Source organism: Convolutriloba macropyga, chromosome 11 (assembly GCF_964194025.1).
Source record: "Convolutriloba macropyga chromosome 11, txConMacr16.3, whole genome shotgun sequence".
Lineage (NCBI taxonomy): Eukaryota > Metazoa > Xenacoelomorpha > Acoela > Convolutidae > Convolutriloba > Convolutriloba macropyga.
The window spans coordinates 45,659,795-45,680,083 of record NC_134478.1 but is presented as its reverse complement, the minus strand read 5'-3'; the positions used below and the strand labels follow the sequence as shown (position 1 = coordinate 45,680,083).

The following is a 20,289-nucleotide window of genomic DNA, read 5'->3' as shown; positions in this document are numbered from 1 at the left end:
CTCCTTGACCCGATAAAATTTCTATTTTTTTGAAAATAGAATAAGCGAATAAGTCAAAATTTCCGATTGAAAAACTAACTTTTTTCCTACGCAAGCTATACCAAAAATTCTTTTTGTTTTACAATCTAGTTACCCATGAGATACTCGATACCGATTTTGGTTCCATTTGGACAACTCCTTGACCCGATGAAAAAGACCTATTTTTAAAATTATTTATTTGAAATAATAGCAAATTTCCGTATGAAAAACTAACTTTTTTCCTAGGCAAGCTATAGCAAAAATTCTTTTTCTCCTACACTCTAGATACACATGGGATACGTCCCCAACATGAGGTGCACAAAATCCCAGCGGGGGGGAAACCGACTAACCGGCGTCTCAACGGGGCAGGGGGGGTGCACCTCATGGGGGCCCGAGGCCCTCACCTTAGAATAATAGTATATAAATATAAAAAAAATTTTGGTACTATAACAATAACCACTCATTATAACCACCTGCAAAATATATATTGGGACACTTGACACTGACACAGGAATCTGACACACTAACACAGGAATTCAACACATAACAAGTTTAATATTGTATTCATGGTAGTGTTTCTCTCCTCAGTAGGTCAAAACTGAGGTCAAATTTCCTGGCCAATTTCTCGGAAACGGCTGAACAAAAAAAAACGCCCTTTGTACAGTTTGAAGCACTGCTTGAGATACGCATCATATTAAAAAATGAGCCCAATCGGTGCACTCTTCGAGGAGTTATAGCAAAAAATATGTACCGTACCAAATGACCTTAGATGAGATGATACACCACATTCAGAGCTAAAATTGACCTTCTGAACTACATAAAACGACATGCAAAATATATATGGCAACAATTCACATTATCAGGCGAATCTAACGGGCCAATAAACAAGCTTTAAATCGCATTATAGGTGATGTGACAGAGCTCTGTAGGTACCGGTACCCTGCTTCAGCAGGTAAAAAATTGGGTACCTGTCCTGGCCAATTTCTCAGGTAAAAAATTGGGTACCTGTCCTGGCCAGTTTCATCAAAATCGGTTCACTCTACAACGAGTTATTGCAAAGTAAAGGTACCGTACCAAATGACCAAAAAAGCAGAGTACTCCGGCTGCAGAGCCAAAATTGAAGATCTAAACTTGAGAAACCGCTATATAAAGTATACATATTCGGAACCTACATTAAACGGGCTGTTCAAAACACTAATTTTTGTAATACAGTTCAAAGCTTCAAGGTGTCAATGGTGTCAACCGGTGGGTGTCAACCGCTTTTGGGGCTAAAACCAAGGCCAAGTTTACTGGCCATTTTCTCTAAAACGGCGGAACAAAAATAAATCCGCTTGTACAAGTTTGTAGCACTGCTTGAGATACGCATTATATTAAAAAATGAGCCCAATCGGTGCAGTCTAGAAGAAGTTATAGCAAAAAGTAGGTACCCTGCCAAATGACCCAAAAAGCGAGGTGACCCGACTTCAGAGCCAAATTTGACTATAACAATTCCGTAAAACGCTATGGAAAATATATATGGGGAATTCCCCACTAACTGAGGATTCTAAAACACTAACATTTGTTGGGTAAATCGCGGGCTTTGTTGTACCGAAATTTGGGTCACTCAAGATAGCCCGAAAATTCGACTTTTTTCAAATTTAAACATTAAAAACTTTTTGATTAGGACGATTTGAGAAATTAACCAAACACTGCAAGCAAGACGGGTTCATTGCCAACAAAATGCGACCACTCCCGTTTAATTTGGTCCAGTACTTTAGCAGATATTAACAAAATACTGTTCTGTACCCCATTTTTTGGGCTAAAATCGAAGCCCCAGATCTCCGGAACCGATGTAAAACAACGTGAAACAGCGTTCCCGGCGTATTTGTGGGTGTAATTCTGGTCCACTTCCACGTTCTAGGTCAAGGCAAACCTTCATCGTGAGGTGGGAAAAAATTTCCCACCTCACCATGAAGGTTATGATGTTTTGTGTGTTTTTACATAAAACAACATCCACAGAAGTTTGATGAAATCGTGAAAAAAGAAAAATTGTTGAATTAATCCGATTATTTGATACAATTAGCTTCAACAACGTAAATAGTGTCTAGAAAACACAAAACGCACGCCCAAAAAGTTGTTCAATTGCCCATAACACCACTAAGCCATAAAATTTGAGAAAAAATTTTGTTTTTCCGCTTTCAACATTGAATAACTGTTCTGGAGACTATCTTCAGGACTGTGACCCAGCCATTCCAGAAAAGAATGTCCTAAGAGAAACAATTTATGCCAAAAATTACTCGTTTTGGTCAAAAATTGAATTGGAAATTCGAAAAAGTACAAACTTAAGTTCCTTTCTCAATGTGATAAAGCAAGTTGTTTCCTCCGCAAAAGCAGATTTTGCTTGCATATCTGTTGCAACTATTCTTATTTACCTGGCTTTCTTTTCCTAGAAGTCTGTGATTGAAACAAAAGATCAAAATAAATTGAAAGAAAATATTAATCCCGAAACAATCAGCTCGTAACAAAATTGGTAATTGACCAAAAAAGCGAGGTCACCAGATTCAGAGCCAAAATTGACTATCTCAATTCCCAAAACTACGATGCAAAATTTATATGGGGATACTCTCTTTTAACTGAGGACTGTAAAACACTAAGATTTGTTGAGTAAAGTTTGTGCTTGGTTGTAACCAAAATTGGGTCACTCAACAAAGCCCGAAAATTCGACCTTTTTTTCAAATTTAAACATTAATAAGTTTTTGATGAGGACGATTTGAGAAACCAACTAAAGACTGCAAGCAAGAAGGGTTTAGTGTTCATGAAACGCGACTACTCCCGTTTAATTTGGTCCGACTGATATTAACAATTTTAGCAGATAATAACAAAATACTGTATTGTACTCCATTTTTTGGGCTAAAAGCAGAGCCCAAAATCTCCGGAACTGACGTAAAACAACGTGAAACAGAGTTGACGGCGTAATTGTGGTTGTGATTCTGGTGCACTTCGACGTTCTGGATCACCGAAAACCTTCATGGGGAGATGGGAAAAAATTTCCCACCTCACCATGAAGGTTATGATTTTTTGTGTGTTTTGACATAAAACAACATCCACAGAAGTTTGATGAAATCGTGAAAAAAGAAAAATTGTTGAATTAATCCGATTATTTGATACAATTAGCTTCAACAACGTAAATAGTGTCTAGAAAACACAAAACGCACGCCCAAAAAGTTGTTCAATTGCCCATAACACCACTAAGCCATAAAATTTGAGAAAAAATTTTGTTTTTCCGCTTTCAACATTGAATAACTGTTCTGGAGACTATCTTCAGGACTGTGACCCAGCCATTCCAGAAAAGAATGTCCTAAGAGAAACAATTTATGCCAAAAATTACTCGTTTTGGTCAAAAATTGAATTGGAAATTCGAAAAAGTACAAACTTAAGTTCCTTTCTCAATGTGATAAAGCAAGTTGTTTCCTCCGCAAAAGCAGATTTTGCTTGCATATCTGTTGCAACTATTCTTATTTACCTGGCTTTCTTTTCCTAGAAGTCTGTGATTGAAACAAAAGATCAAAATAAATTGAAAGAAAATATTAATCCCGAAACAATCAGCTCGTAACAAAATTGGTAATTGACCAAAAAAGCGAGGTCACCAGATTCAGAGCCAAAATTGACTATCTCAATTCCCAAAACTACGATGCAAAATTTATATGGGGATACTCTCTTTTAACTGAGGACTGTAAAACACTAAGATTTGTTGAGTAAAGCTTGTGCTTGGTTGTAACCAAAATTGGGTCACTCAACAAAGCCCGAAAATTCGACCTTTTTTTTCAAATTTAAACATTAATAAGTTTTTGATGAGGACGATTTGAGAAACCAACTAAAGACTGCAAGCAAGAAGGGTTGAGTGTTCATGAAACGCGACTACTCCCGTTTAATTTGGTCCGACTGATATTAACAATTTTAGCAGATAATAACAAAATACTGTATTGTACTCCATTTTTTGGGCTAAAAGCAGAGCCCAAAATCTCCGGAACTGACGTAAAACAACGTGAAACAGAGTTGACGGCGTAATTGTGGTTGTGATTCTGGTGCACTTCGACGTTCTGGATCACTGAAAACCTTCATGGGGAGATGGGAAAAAATTTCCCACCTCACCATGAAGGTTATGATTTTTTGTGTGTTTTGACATAAAACAACATCCACAGAAACTTGATGAAATCGTGAAAAATGAAAAATTGTTGAGTTAACTCCATTATTGATACAAATAGCTTCAAGAACTTAAATACTGTTCAGAAAACACAAAAAGCATGCCCGATAACTTGATCAATTGAAAAAAAAATTCTTTCATTTTGTCAAATGACCTATTTTGAATACCAATTTTCAGGTATCGCTAAAATGCACCATCAAAACGTGTGAAAAAATAGTACATTAAGTATATAGTGATACTCCCCATTAATTGAGCATTCTAAAACACTAAAATGTTTAATCTTGACAAAAAAATTCAACTTTATGTCACCGCCGAATTAGCCGAACATGGCCGAAAATCGAGGTTCGGCGCATACAGAGCAAAAATTGACCAATTCAACTCCACAAAATCAAACTAAAAATATATGTGGGGATCCTCCATAATAAAAGGGGAATCCAAGAAACCAAAATATCTAGGTTCGTTGTGGTTTTCTGGGGTACCCGTTTTTGGAGAACACCAAAATCATATTATTGGTGACTTTTTAAAATTTAACAATGAATAATTTTCACCACGACGACTTAGGACAGCACCTAAACAGCAAAAACAAGAAAATTACAGCATCAGAAAAATGATTCTCCGCCCAAAAAATTTATAGAGTACTTTGGAAGATATCAGCAATTTACTGAAGTGTACCTCTTTTTTTGAGCTAGAACCAGAGACCCAGTTCTGCAGAAATCAAGTATAGCTGAGTAGAACAGCCATGCTAACGTGTTTGTGAGTGTAGCTTAGGTCCCCTCAATAATTTTTGGTCACTGCAAGTGTTCATGGGGAGGCGGGAACAAATTCCCACCTCGCCATGGAGGCTATGATATTTTGATTAGTTTGACAAAAAAACAACACACACACACAGAAATTTGTTGAAATTGTCAGAAATGAAAAATTGTTGAATTAACAATAACCATCATTAAAACTGGCTTCACGGACAGAAACAGATGTAGAAAAAGCAAATTAAATAGGGAGAAGGACGTATCATTGAAATTTAAACACTCCAACTACAAAAACAAAAAAAACGGAAAATTTTGAATTTAATCGAATTAACATGCTGAAAAGGTTAACCAAGGTCTAAGAACAGCTCAGCTAATACTGAATGCATGGTTGATCACAAAAATTAAAGCAAAATTGACGCAAAAATGGCACAATATCCGAAAATTGGCATCGATTTTATTAAAAGCTTTTGGAAGATAATTTTATGATATTGAATGAGCCGTAAAAGTATATGGTCTTGGAGATGATATCCAAGAAACCATAAATTACTATTCATGAGTTTGTCATAGACTTTCAAGTTGTTTGCCTGAAACCCGCATAGGGTGCGGTGATAAAAATTTTTGAGACAAAATTTAGGTTGTACAAAATAAGTTTAATGATCTTGGATGGGCCATATCAGTCTATAGTCTTGAATATAGTATCGAAAACACCATAAAAATTTCCACAAGTAATTTTCAAATCTCCATTTTAATCGTTTGTAACCCGCATAGGAGGTTATTAAAATCAGTTTTTGCCAAAAAAAGATGCTGCACAAAAAAAAAGTTTTATGATCTTGGATGGGCCATAAAAGTCTATGGTCTTGGATATGGTATCCAAGACGCCATAAAATTTTTTTCACAAGAAAATATTTAAATGTCCATTTTTATCGTCTGAAATCCGCATAGGACAATGTTAAAATCATTTTTGTGTCAAAAAAATATGTTGCACAAAAAAAGTTTTATGATCTTGGATGGGCCATAAAAGTCTATGGTCTTGGATATGGTATCCAAGGCACCATAGAAAAAATTTTTTTTTTGTTGAAGGCCAATGGCAAGTACGATATATTTGTTGTTCTACATGGTCCAAAAAACGTCATTTGAGATCACCTTGAAATTTTTGTATGGTCTTATGTATGGTATCAAAGAAGCCATACAACCATACATGTCTTACGTATGGTTTCCAAGAATCTTTTGTGGTGGTCAACCCGGGTTGAAAATCAGGAACGCGTGTAAGCAGACCTTAAAGAACAATATCCGGATGACATGTTGAAACAACTCGAAGTAGAAACATGAAAGGCTCACAAACTTTCGAATTTCAACCAGTTCGAAAGTGAGAAACTGCAAGAATTTGGCAGAAAACATTTTCAAAATCTGTTTTCCATTATTTTATTTAAAAATTATTGTTTTATACGATAAATCTAAAATCATTTGGTAATTCTAAATCAGTTTAAGCGATAGGCGTCTTGTAAATTCGCAAGAAAAGCAATAAATTAAAATAACTACCAAGAAAACTGAAAAACCTCCGAAAAATCATAAATTCGATAAGCAACAAAAAATTTTAAAGCACAATCCGAACATGCTTAAAATTTTTATTATAGCCGATTTAAACCTCTAAGCCAAAAAAAATTACTGGAAAAAGTTCCACATGATAAAAAAAATCGCTTGTTACTCAAAGCTTTTTTTATTCATGAACTTCTTGCTCTCTCAATAACAGCGGATTGAGCAAAAAGCATCGCTCTCTTTCCGTCCCATTCCTCAGTTACGTTTAGCAACCAAACAAACCCAAATTTTTTCCGCATTTCATTTCCTGCTTCAACATTCACTCCAATAAAATTGATTTCAAAAGAAACATCTGAAAACCTCTTCTTCGAGTTGTAATAATATTATCCTTTGAGAGACTGACGATGGCTATTAAAAACTGTAGACTCAGTTATAGAACAAGGGGAGTGCTTTAGTGCTAGCCTTTCCAAAGCTGACGGCGGCTATTATTAATTGTTCTATAACAACAGTTCTGAACTGGTGCAAAAAATCATTCACATAGAGCTCAGCGGGCGTTTCTTTTATGCCGGCCGTTTTATTGAATAAAAAAACTATCAATTAAGGGACGAATTTAGGACGATGAAAACTTAATTTTCTCCTTGTGACGTATGAAAAACCTGCTCAAGCCATTTTTGTTTTTTGAAAGTTCTTAATCTTTCAACATATATTTAAATCGAAACTTGCAATCGCGACGGAATTTGTGGCGGTGTAGCAGTTTTTTGTCAGACAAGTTGAAAATATTAAACACGACCAAGAGCAGTATTCGAAATGCTCCAATCTTAAGTGTGACAATTGCTCACAGACGAGAGACATTTTTTAATCACATGTGTTTAAAAATCGCCAAGTTATCCATTTGTCGAATTATTAAACTTCTTGTTGGATCACATAATGTCCTTATATGTAAAGAAACAAGAAAAACAGTTTTTGGGGATGTTAATATGGATATTATAAAAAAAAGAGAAACAATTCACAATTAAGATTTTTTGGTCATGTTTGTCACACCGATTTCCCATAACCTATGCCAACTCAGTCCAAAAAAATTTAATGACAGTTTCTTTAAGCCTGGTCAGGAGATGGCGCATCACCAGCACAGACAAAACACTTTAAGTATATGAAGCTTGTTGAGAATACTTTTGTACTTTCTGAGACCTGAGACCTCTCCCATTGAAATATACCAAACAATAAAAAATCCGTATAAAAAACGATCTGTTTATATGTTTGAACTCAGTAACGTAGTACTGAAAACTGTAAATACTGCTATCTGTGTGATCTTATTTGACGTTTTCAACAATTGTTTCAATTTTATGTATATTTCAGAAATACTAAAACGGCTAAAGTGATACCGTTTCATAAAAGTTGCCAAATGGACCCCAACAATAATAGACCAATATCTCTTTTGCCGGCACTTGGCAAAGTGTTTGGAAAATTGATTTTTAAGCGCTTTATGTCAGTTTTTAAAAAATATGATCTTCAAGTCCTAAACATAAATTAGAAATAAACTTAACTATTTTAATTTCTTTAATTTCTTTAAATTTTGTTTCAGAAACACGGGAAACTATCGTCCCTAAGGAGTCGGTGTAGATTCTAAATAAAAAAACAGATAGATGAAAAAACACAAACAGAGAAATAACTACTACAAATTATTGGTGATCAGCGAAAAAACTACTGCCTTTGACTGTTGAGCAAGCAGTGATGATAAATGACTGATGAAGTATATAACGCATTTTTTGTATAAAATCCCACAGTATATTTTTTCTGTTACCTCAATAACAACTGTAATTAATAAAATCCACATGCTTCAGTTTCTGTCAGCTCCATTTCAGAAAAACCGTCTGAGAAATCAGACGATATAAAAAAGCATGTCAGTCTTGAAGAATTTTTTTACAGGTACTTATTTACAGGTGAGGGACTTTTATCAAATTAATCAACGATTGGATAAAATAGATATTTATTGAATAAAAACTAATGAAAGAAACAAGTTCGTTTTAGCTGATGAAAAAATTGCAATGCTGTATTTTAATTAAATTAATCAAAGGACAATTAAACCTATAAAATGAAAAGTAACTGAGGGGTTTTTATTCAAATCATCATTAGATCAAATTTATCCATAACAAAACAACACTGCAGGGTTTTTTAACATAATCAAAAAGCTATTTTTACCTTTAACAAAAAACAGCACTGAGTGAATGATATTTAAGTTAAACCCGGAATTTTGCCTGAAAATAGCCGCCATTGATTCCCATAACTCAATTGCGATTGAAAAAAAGAAAATATCAACAAAATTTGATTTTTGTATAAAAACATTTTAAGTGCGATTTATTTTGATGTCAATTCTTAGTTGAACAAACTCCTGTCTCTCAGTGAGAGGCTACAGGCTCTATTATCAATAACAATAAGCATTGTAGATACTAACTAAAACATATGAGAACAAAGTTTCTGACTTTGAAGAACACTCTTTCTGACTTTGATTTTTTATACTGACTCTCGTCATTTTGAATTGCTTTGCTGAGCAGCTGCTGTTTATAATGACTTTGAGCAGAACAACAGAAGAGTAAAACTAGCCTAGAAAAGTCAAAAAGATTTCACGCAAAATGTCGAAAAAGCGGCAAAATTAAAAAGCGAAAAAAAGTTCGTCGAAGTAAAAAAAAATAGGAGCGCTATAATAGCCGGCTTAAGAGATGAGGGCGGCTATTAATCAAGACAGGATCAGAAGCAAACGAAGAACTATTGAAGCAATTGCTCAATTCTTAGAAGTTATGCAAAATAATATGAACAATAATGAATCATCACATTGTATTTTTCTTAACCCCAGTAAAGCCTTTGATACAGTCGAACATGAGATCTTGCTGAAAAACTGGAAAAATCTGGAATTCGATGTCCAAATTTCGGTCTTCTGTAAACATACTTATGTAAAAGAAAACAGTTTCAATAGGAAATTTTCAACCAAAAACGAGAGCCATGAAACGCTGTGTTCCTCAAAGGTCAGAAATGAGATGAATTCTTATTTGGATTTTTGTTAAATATCTGCAGCTTGTATGTGAAGAAAGCAATATAACACTGTTTGTCAATGATACGCCAAATACTGCTCTCTAAAAGAAGAACACCAAAACTTTGAGCAAGATCTCTAAAAAACCTGCAACTGGATGGAAGAAAATCAGCTGAACATTAATCACGAGAAAAATAAATTTTTGAAAATCAACTAAAAAACTAAAGGCGTCTATCGAAATGCACAAATTTTCAATCTTAAATTTTGAACGAAATAGTTAGGTGTTTCTCTGGACCAAAACTTTTTTTGACGATCATATAAAAGAAAAATTGAACAGTGTAACAAATTTTTTTTATAGTTTCTGAAAATTTTTTAGTCGTAACTTTTTCTACTCTTGTACAAAACATATGTTCAACCAATTCAGCACTATTGAGTTTTACTGTACGGCACTGCAAATATATCTGAACTTAAAAAAATAATTGGTCAGAAAATCGTATATTAAGAAGTATTTTTGGTCTTCAAAAACATGAACGCGCTTCGAAGGTAAAAGTCGGACCTGAAAATTTTAAACACAGAGGAACTTTACCTCGATGAACTAATTAAGATGCTTATCATGGTTCTTATGCAAGATTCACCAATTTATTTTTTGAATGATACAATTAACAAATTTGAATTAGAAAAAGTTTTAAGTGGAGAGGCTAGAATGTCTGAGAAAGACTGAGCTTAAACTCTTAATGAAGTCGACTACAAACAATAAAAATCTTTGATAACGCTAGTTGGAAAGATATTCAATGCTTTTGCAAAATTGGACATCAAAATAATCAAAATTTAATAACGGTATCCGACAAAGAACTTTCAACTTTTTTACATAAACTTAGGGATAATTACACACAAGGTAACCATTTCCTTTTGAAAAAATTCTGGTAGGGGCCAGTATTTTAGCTCTTCAGGTTTAGCTTCATTTTGTTCAATGTTCTTAAAAGGAGACATCACTCGACAGGTTCCGACCTATTTGAATGTCTCTCAAATGCTGACTGTACAAATGCATGGTACTTTTTATAACACATTTGGAAATTCAAATGTAATCTAATCTATTCATGCTGAAATCGATTCAGACTTTAGCTTGTTCAAAGTTTCGGTGTAAATCTATTTTAGATGTCCTTATGAAAAGACTCATCCAGACCAAAATGGTATAAGATCCAGACTTTAACGCAATGTTTTCAAATGTTTGTAAAGGTACAAAAATCAGTTAATAGTTTTTACAAGATGAAGTTCCAATACCTGTAAAACTGCCAGGACATCCTCAGGAATGTCATGATTCTCAGCAGTCTCTTTCAGTTTCTCAGACTGCTCAATTCCTCCCTCTGCACTCGTATCTGACTGTGTATTCTTCGCCGCCTCTACACAACAAAAATACAGACATCCTCAAATCCAATCCATATACCCATTTTTGTTAATTACCCTAGCAACGCCTGGATTTTTCCAAGATCTATTGTTTCGGCTCCGTCTCAGTAGCGAACAAATTTCAACTAAAGCATTTATTAAACTTGTTGTTGAAACAGTTTTTAAAATAAATTGGGATCTTGATATTTTATGCTAGCCCGCTTTTTCTGTTTCGATTTTTGCGAGGAAGACCCAGACTACAAATTTGTTGTATGATCATACGGTTTTACCAGAGCATCAATTACTTCTTCGTAAAATTGTTTTGGGGTCTGATAGTGTCATAAAACTAGCCTAATTTATTAAAACATAATATCAAGGTGAGCACTGTAATTGTTTCAAAATGCTGGCTTGTTGCAAAATATTTGGTTTTTCAGCAATTTTTAACCAATCAATATGATCAATTATTCCCTCATTACATTGTCATTCCTCCATTTTGAGCAAGCAAACTTGCTTGTTGAACTCAGCTTTGTCCGCTCTCCCATGTTCTCAGATAGGGCTTTATAGGCTTTCGCGGACAACAGTAACAGCAAGGAAAATCAGTTCAAATATGCTCAAAATTGAAGCCATTCGTCACAAATGTCGGCGATTGCGAAATTCGATGGCGCGCAAGAAAGGCGAACAGATTTTTCCACAATTATCCGCAAAATTACGTCTCTAACATCCGCGCTAAAATAACTTCTGTCCACGGTTTAATCGTCACTAATTTCCTTAGTTTTTGATGTCTTTGTCACTGTTGTCCGGGTTACTATTGTCCGCAACTTTTATGTCACTATTATCAGCAATTAATGTAGCTATTATGCGTGTCTTTTTTATCTTTGTTATCCGCAATTTTACAGACACTATTATGCGCGGCCTTAAATTAGAAATAAACTTAACTATTTTAATTTCTTTAATTTCTTTAAATTTTGTTTCAGAAACACCGGAAACTATCGTCCCTAAGGAGTCGGTGTAGATTCTAAATATAAAAACAGATAGATGAAAAAACACAAACAGAGAAATAACTACTACAAATTATTGGTGATCAGCGAAAAAACTACTGCCTTTGACTGTTGAGCAAGCAGTGATGATAAATGACTGATGAAGTATATAACGCATTTTTTGTATAAAATCCCACAGTATATTTTTTCTGTTAACTCAATAACAACTGTAATTAATAAAATCCACATGCTTCAGTTTCTGTCAGCTCCATTTCAGAAAAACCGTCTGAGAAATCAGACGATATAAAAAAGCATGTCAGTCATGAAGAATTTTTTTACAGGTACTTATTTACAGGTGAGGGACTTTTATCAAATTAATCAACGATTAGATAAAATAGATATTTATTGAATAAAAACTAATGAAAGAAACAAGTTCGTTTTAGCTGATGAAAAAATTGCAATGCTGTATTTTAATTAAATTAATCAAAGGACCAATTATACCTATAAAATGAAAAGTAACTGAGGGGTTTTTATTCAAATCATCATTAGATCAAATTTATCCATAACAAAACGATACTGCAGGGTTTTTTTAACATAATCAAAAAGCTGTTTTTACCTTTAACAAAAAACAGCACTGAGCGAATGATATTTAAGTTAAACCCGGAATTTTGCCAGAAAATAGCCGCCGTTGATTCCCATACCTACGATTGGGATTGAAAAAAGAGAAAACATCTAGTGAAAAAGGATTTTGGTACAAACAATTTTAAAGTGCAAACTATTTTGATGTCTTTTCGGAGCTGAACGTACTCTTATATTGTAGAGAGAAAAAACAGGGGCTGGTATTAATACCATTAAGCCTTGGAAATGGTAACTAAGAAAAAAATTCGTAACACAGGGGCTGGTTTTAATACCATTAAGCCTTGGAGATGGTACCTAGGAAAAGAGAAACGGGCATCTAATATTGGGCTTTATGGGTTTATCCCGTTTCTATTTCTGATTTCGTTTATTGATACTGAATTTGTTCACCTTGAATTGCTTTGCTGAGCAACTGCTGTCTAACAACACTTTTTAGCAGATTGAGAGAAGAGTGAATCTAGATTAGAGAAGTCAAAAGGTTTTACGCAAAATGTTGAACAAGTTGTGAACAAAGGTACAGCGAAATATTTTTTATTCGACGAAGTAAAAACAAACTAGGAGCGCTCTAATAGCCAGCTGAGAAGCTGAGGTGGCTATTAATAGTCTGACGCTAATTTTAATAAAGTCTAGTTTTGCTTCAGTTAGTGTATGACGCCATTACAATGACTGCCACTGAATCCAAATGATCCACTCTCAAATGATCTAAAATAAAAAACGGTGTGTTAATTGCAGCTTATACTTTGTACTATTAGATCTAAATTGTGGACAAGACGGACAATTTTCTGGGCTTGATTTTGTAATTTATAAACTAATCGCAGCAAAATTAGTTTACAAAGAAGAGCGCGGCATAAAATTGAAATAGAGTATAAATAATCATGCTAAAAAATGAGGAGATTGATGACGATTTCCCCAGTCTCAAATTGTGATTTTGCAAGATCAGTGAAGGAAATTTGTTCCGATTGTCTGCTGCTTTTCTTGTCGCTGTTTTCTACATTTTGACCAATTTTATACCACGCGAAATGGAGGGACAAAAGAAAGCCACTCATGTTCGCAAAGGCGGACTCCACTGAATTTGTAGGACTGGTGACGTAATGTCATAGGCCTCGTAGTTTAATGTTTGTTTCAAAATTGTTCCATTTTTGCATTACAACAGTTTTTTCTGAATTGTTTTAAATCAAATATAGCTCAACTTTGGATACCTTTTTAAACGTTTTCAATTTTTTTCAAACCTCTCATACATCTCTCAACCTTCTCGTAAAGTTTTTTTTGTTTTTGCGGATTTTGACTTTTATGTTCTTAGAAGGCAGTATAATCATCGATGTCTTAGATATGGTTGGCAAGGTACCATGAACTTTTTAAGCGCTTTGGTGAATTTTTCACCACATGGTTTAAAACGGTTTTAAGAATTTTTCAAGTGATGTTCTTTTTTGTTCATGGTCAGGTATATGGTTGCCAGGTTTTAATAGATTCCATATACACCTTTGATATGGTTGCGCAGAAGGTTTATGATGGTCAACGCGGATAAGAAAACTTATCTGGAGAATTTCTTGCAAAAAAAATCCCGTGATGATTCCAAGAAAATAACCAAATTGCATTTCTCGACAATATGCTGATATTCCTCTCAATGCTGATTTTTCTCTCATTCTCGCATCTCATTCTTTACTTGGTTGCCACGAAAGATGGAAGGTAGATAGAAAACAGAAGATTACATCAAGAACTTACTTGACTCTGAAACACATTCCAGTTCCTTTTTCCAGATTTAACGGAAACAGGTCCCTGTTTTTTTTAGTTTTTACGGAGTGTGGACAGGTAAGAATCAGATGGAATTGGGTCGTGGATTGATGTGGTAAAAAATCATATGGACAAACCGACATGCGAGCGCTGTTTCAGCTCGATATTGTGTTAGAAATGCTCTGTATGCGCTGATATAATAAGTGTACTATAATTTAAACGCATTTAGTACATACCTTCAGAGCATTTACGCCATTCAGTGCATTCTTACCATTGAATTTGATCTTACGTTAATCATTATCCTTTTGTATGGAATATGTTGAAAAGTGTTGAAAAGCGCCTAAAGTACGTATGAAATGCGCTGAAATGTCGCCCACAACCACAACCTACTCAAAACAAATAATTATAATTAAGATTTCGTTAATTTCTGCATTACGTTCTATTATTTTAATCAAACACATTTCTGCTAACTTGAATTGTTCGCCCTTTTTACCCAGAGTCTGAAACAAACAATAGCAACGGAACAAATAGATCTTTTATGAGAACTGTGATATTCAAGAACACATTGAAAATTCGAAAATTTTGTTTGCAATTCCAGATTCACATCAGAAGAAAAAACAACAAAGTGTCATCGCAATCATCATCTTTCCCCAACATTATTCCAAAAGGCAACCAATTGTAGTTCATTAAAATATATAAAACAATAAAGTACCGAAAAGCGAAATTTTAGTTGAAAAAACAATTCTTTCGTTTTAGAGTTTATCAATTTTTTCAGCAACAACACAAACAGCAACAACAACAACAACAACAACGAAAACTTGATTCAAGAAGGCAAAGGTTTTCAAATGTAAAAAACAGAGGTGTTCAGTTTTTTCTATATTCAATTGAATAACCGAAAAAAGTCTGATCAGACCAAAACCGAATCAATCTATGTTTTTTCAGTCTAATGGGAATCCATGCAGTTTGTGCTTTCAAGTTGCGGTAGTTACGACTTCTCAACACATAGCACTTAGGAAAACAAATTCAGATCTATGCTCTCTCCGTCTACTGTTTTTGTACCCCTTAATTACAAATTTTTTCTTGTTATGCAGCAAGTTAAAAAAATCAAAAATAGCAGGTGCGTCAGTTTGGCGTAAAACATCTATTTCCGCAAAACTAGTGGGATGGAAACAGAATATATCCGAGAATTCTCCTTAGATTTTCAGCAATTGAGTCGTTATTGAATTGACCGTTGATTTGAGAATTGAGTTAGTTTGAATACTGAACTGAGTGTTGAGTTGAGTGCTGTATAGAATGTCAAGTCGAAAAAAAAATGAGTCTTGGGTTAAGCGCTGAATTGAGTGTTGAGTCGAGAGATGAGTGCAGTTCACGATAACGAAAAAACAAAAAAAGAAAACCCTGTTTCAAATACGCGACATCTTTGTCATAGCCCTCTCACCACTAACCAACTTGGTTTGGTCAACAAGGTTTTTGGGCAGTGAACTTCATTCTGCGCTGGCCACAATTAGCAACAAAGAAATTTGACAGCAAGCAGAACAAATTCCAAGGTTGGAGAAGAATTAGTACTTTCAAGTAAAAAAAATCAATATCTATTCATTAAATTTAATTTATTCCAAAATATTGACATGTTGATTATCTCTATCGACATTAATTAACTTTTTTGGAAAAATCGTAAGGAAAATTGTTTCAAGAAAAATAATCCTGGACTTTTTCCAATTGAACTACGAGTTTGAAATGTTGATCAGGAAGAATTGTCCGAAATGCAAAAAATGAAAAGGAAGGGAGCAGAAACAGGACACTGTAAAAAGAGTGGAAACAAGACAAGAGGTGAGAGGTTGCTATGTTTTGAAGATGGAATAGTATTTTAAATTGTTAAAATTTCTTTTGATTTATTTTATTGAATTATAATTGATTGGGAAAACGATATTTCATGTATTTGAATTCAATTATTATAGATTTTGTGTCTTAAATTGGCAAATATAATCCATTACAACTGCAATTTTTTGCCAATATGAAAATTTGTAATGAAACAAAAAAGAATGTTTATTGGTGCAGGCAGCCTTTTTCTTAGAAAAATTTCTTAGGTTTTATCACGTAAGTTTCGTAGAACGGATTTTTCATATAAATTCAAATGAATTTAGATAAAGTTTAGGAATCAGTAGCGCAGTGTCTAATGTGATGGCTGAGGCACTGGAGAGCAAGAACACTTTGAAAGCAATTAGCTGCATTCTTTAAAACTTCAGCGGTTTCCAGCGCATTTCTTACAAGGTTTCAGCGCCTTTGAGCACACTGTTATGTAAGGTTTGAGTGCTGAAATGTTTGAAAGTTCCGAGCTCTTACATAATTTTCAGAAATTTAGTAGACCGGGGTAATCAATTCAGATTAGCCTATTTGTTATTCGGCCGGTTCCCTGTCCGCAACCAAATTCGGTCTAGTTCATACGTGGGGTAGTTCTGACACCTCATGCGGAGGATTTATTATCGTAGCTTCGGTTCATAATGTGTTAAGCAATAACTAAAAGGAATATACGTACTTGAATGTCTTGATTTGGACCTCGAGACGCTGGACCCTGTTGTAATACAGACACCAGCACCAGATACCAATTACCCAACATATCTGATCCCTCTCTTAACAGCCAACATTTCTATTGCCAAACTTAAAAACCAAAATGTGGAACACTTTGCATTAAAGCGTTTGAAAAATGTCCCTAAAGAACAAAATCGAAGAAAACGTAAATTTTTCTGCGACGTCGTCGTTTTTGATGGATTTTCACAGAAGCTGTAGCTTTGATGGATTTTAAGCGTAGGAAATCGCGTTTCAACCCAACTGATTAATAATAAATCGACCCGGATAGCACACAGAAAAAATAAAACTGGAACAAAAACAAAAATTGCATTAGTTTTCCCATGATCTGAAAATAGCTGGCAGATTGCCTCGTACACAATGAAAAGAATTTTAAAGCCTAAGAAAAAGTCTTGTTTTTAACTAATTGAGATGTCTTGTTTTGAATCAAACGAGAACGTTATACTTATGCGTTGTTTCGATTAGCTGCCCTGGGATAATCTCCTATTAGAGTGAAATATACTGTCAATATACAGGCTGACAATATCACCTTCAATTAAACTAAGTAAAATTTAATATGAGAGTGAGGAAGACATTTTTGAATGTGATGTAAGCCGTATATGACCAAAATTTTAATCCAGCCAATGAAAACCAAAGCAGGAGCGGCCCTGAGTTACGATGCTAAAAACTGAAAACCGACGTATATGAATACACTAAGAACTCGACCATCGCAAATTACAGATTAAATTACAAAAATGTGAATCCTCGACAAATTGTGCAGCTTTTAAAAAATAAACATAACTCACTAAACGTCGGAAGAAATGCTCTCGAACGAATAGTGGGAGCTCTAATGAATTGCAGCCTGCTTCAGCCGGGGATGGGAGGAGGGGGGAGAGGGAGCTTAAATGGGACTATGAAGTTCAATAGCGGGCCTCAAATAACCAATTTATTGGTTAATATATATACCACTATTAAGATTTAAAGTAAAAATGGCACCAGTTTCCGCGCACTTTTCATTTGACTTTTAGTATTAAATTGCCGCCAATTGAGTTCAGCTGCTTGAAGTTGTGATTGAGAGAGAATTTTAGAGGCCAGTTAAAGCTGTCATTATTATGACAGTGATGTGGGGGTCGGTGGGTAGGGTGTGGAGTCAATTTCTGAGAACTGCCCTTCGCGCCATAAGTATAAGTCTCCAAAACAAATTCTGTGAATAGCATATTTGAAGATTAGTGACCTTAAAGGCTCCAGACGCGCTTAATGCCAGCTGGGCGCTACCTGTTTATCCTGTTTTCGAGAAAAACAATTCAAATGCGTCAGACGAAAAATTGGTCAAGCAAAAAATCGCAGTAAAAAAGACCGACAGGACTAATATAGTTGCTACAAACTTCGTTTTGCAACAATGTTTTTTCAAAAGAAGAAGGGGGTCAAAGTAACGATAACAGGTAACTATGAACGGGGACAAATTTACTTTATTTGAGTCCTATTGAAAATTCTGATGGGGTGGTCACTATTGATAGTAAGTTACAAAACAGCAAAAAGAACAAAAATTACAGTAAGAAAAATTTGTGAAACATTTTTTTTCAAAGAAATGATGTTGAGGAATTTAAAAAACATTAGGTTTGGAACCGAAATGTTCACATTTTTTATTACAAGCCTCATTGTAGAGCTCTTAACTCTAGTATTTAGTGATGATAATCAACAAGGAGAAAAACTACAAATAGGGACAAAAACTATATTTCACTCTTTCTATTCAATCATAATTTTGTGAAATTCTAAGACAGCTATCAAGAGCTCGTTTAGGGTACGCACAGTTGCATCTGTTAGGCATAAGATCATTTCTGTAGACAAAATTAGCACTCGTTGGAATATAATTGGATACAGAAATTGACTCCCGCACGTGAAAAGAAAATCTCCACAAATTGAATTTCTCAACCCAATTTCAACGGTATGAACTTTCACTCAATTTATCTACTTACTTCGTCCCATACTACTTCGTCGTTTTTAATATAATTACTCTAAATGTGACTTTCTATTGACAGCAAAATTTGAAACTTATGTGAACCGATCCGCAAAAACTCGCCCTGTTAAGAGAAAAAACAACTATGGTCTCAAAAATTATTATTGTCTGAAATTCTAGAATTATTGAACAAAACAAATAATTTGAGCGCAACGTCTTATGAACGAAACAAAAATGTTTATTACGCAAAAAAACATAAAAAAATCTGGAAGACATTTGGAGCCGTAGGATCATTCCAAACAAAAAAACCATTATCTTCTGTCTGAAAAAGCCATTGTACATCTCAGCTGACTTTTTTTTTCCTCTTAAACAACGTTTGTTTACCTTGTCGTAAAAGAACAAATTTCACCGTTAATATTAGTAAAACAGGCAAGAGGAACCAATTAGGATCTCAACAAAATTTGCTGCTGAAAACCCATAGTGTGAAATCACTAAAAGGCACAACTTTAAAATGTTGAAATTTAATTGGTGGCGTTGAAAATTAGCAACAGTTTTTAGGATGAGCAAAATCATATAAACTGAAAAAAATGACCGCTTGTTTGAAAAAAGGGGAACACAATCCCAACAAAAACACAAAATATAACTTGCGAAAATGAACCACCACATTGGTCAAACTTCCTCTAATATAGACACAATTAATTGGTAGCGTTGAAAATTAGCAACAGTTTTTAGGATGAGCAAAATCATATAAACTGAAAAAAATGACCGCTTGTTTGAAAAAAGGGGAACACAATCCCAACAAAAACACAAAATATAACTCGAGAAAATGAACCACCACATTGGTCAAACTTCCTCTAATATAGACACAATTAATTGGTAGCGTTGAAAATTAGCAACAGTTTTTAGGATGAGCAAAAATCATATAAACTGAAAAAAATGACCGTTTTATTTGGCAAATAATTGACAACAACAAATTGATTCAAAAAAGAACTCTACAGTGAACTCTGCAATCAAAACAAACATTGGAAGAACATCAGGCAGAAAATAATCTACGAAAGTGAACTCAATTACAATAAGTGAAAACTTGTTTCATACTTTTAACCAACCAGGAAAACAGGAGCAGATCGCAAATCAAAAGCAAAAAATCAAAAATTCCAAATTTGAGCTCTAAATTATTTAAAGATATTCAACAATTTATGATAGTCGTTTCAACGATTTCACAGAACTTCGACGAATTTAAAGAAATCAAATGTAAAAACAAAAAAATAATGAGGAAAAAAGCTCCATTCTTAGAAAAATCTGAAGATCTCAGAAGCTGAGCAAAATGAAAAATTTATAATGCTTAACGCAAAGCAATGATTGAATTCCCAATAAGGCAAAGTTAAATCCCTGGCAGAACGGAGAGAGTCTGTTTCAATTAAGTCAAACCAAAGAGTAAAAAAATCAGAAAAATTGGAAGAATCGTTGTTGTATATAAAAGAATTGTTATTAGGGAAACACCTGTCTTCGGAAATTATCAAACGCAAATCGTTATT

The 20,289-nt window shown here is 34.3% G+C and overlaps 1 protein-coding gene across 1 annotated transcript in view; it reads right to left on the bottom strand.

Annotated features, from left to right (window-relative positions):
• LOC142349142 (uncharacterized) overlaps positions 1–20,289 on the bottom strand; it is a 247,034-nt gene that overhangs the window by 159,337 nt on the left and 67,408 nt on the right. Inside the window, exons 11-12 of the mRNA XM_075400557.1 lie at positions 16,769–16,804; positions 10,790–10,908 (exon numbers count right to left, since the gene is read on the bottom strand). Of these exons, the coding sequence (XP_075256672.1) occupies positions 10,790–10,908; positions 16,769–16,804 (155 nt within the window). The remainder of the gene's footprint in view (positions 1–10,789; positions 10,909–16,768; positions 16,805–20,289) is intronic.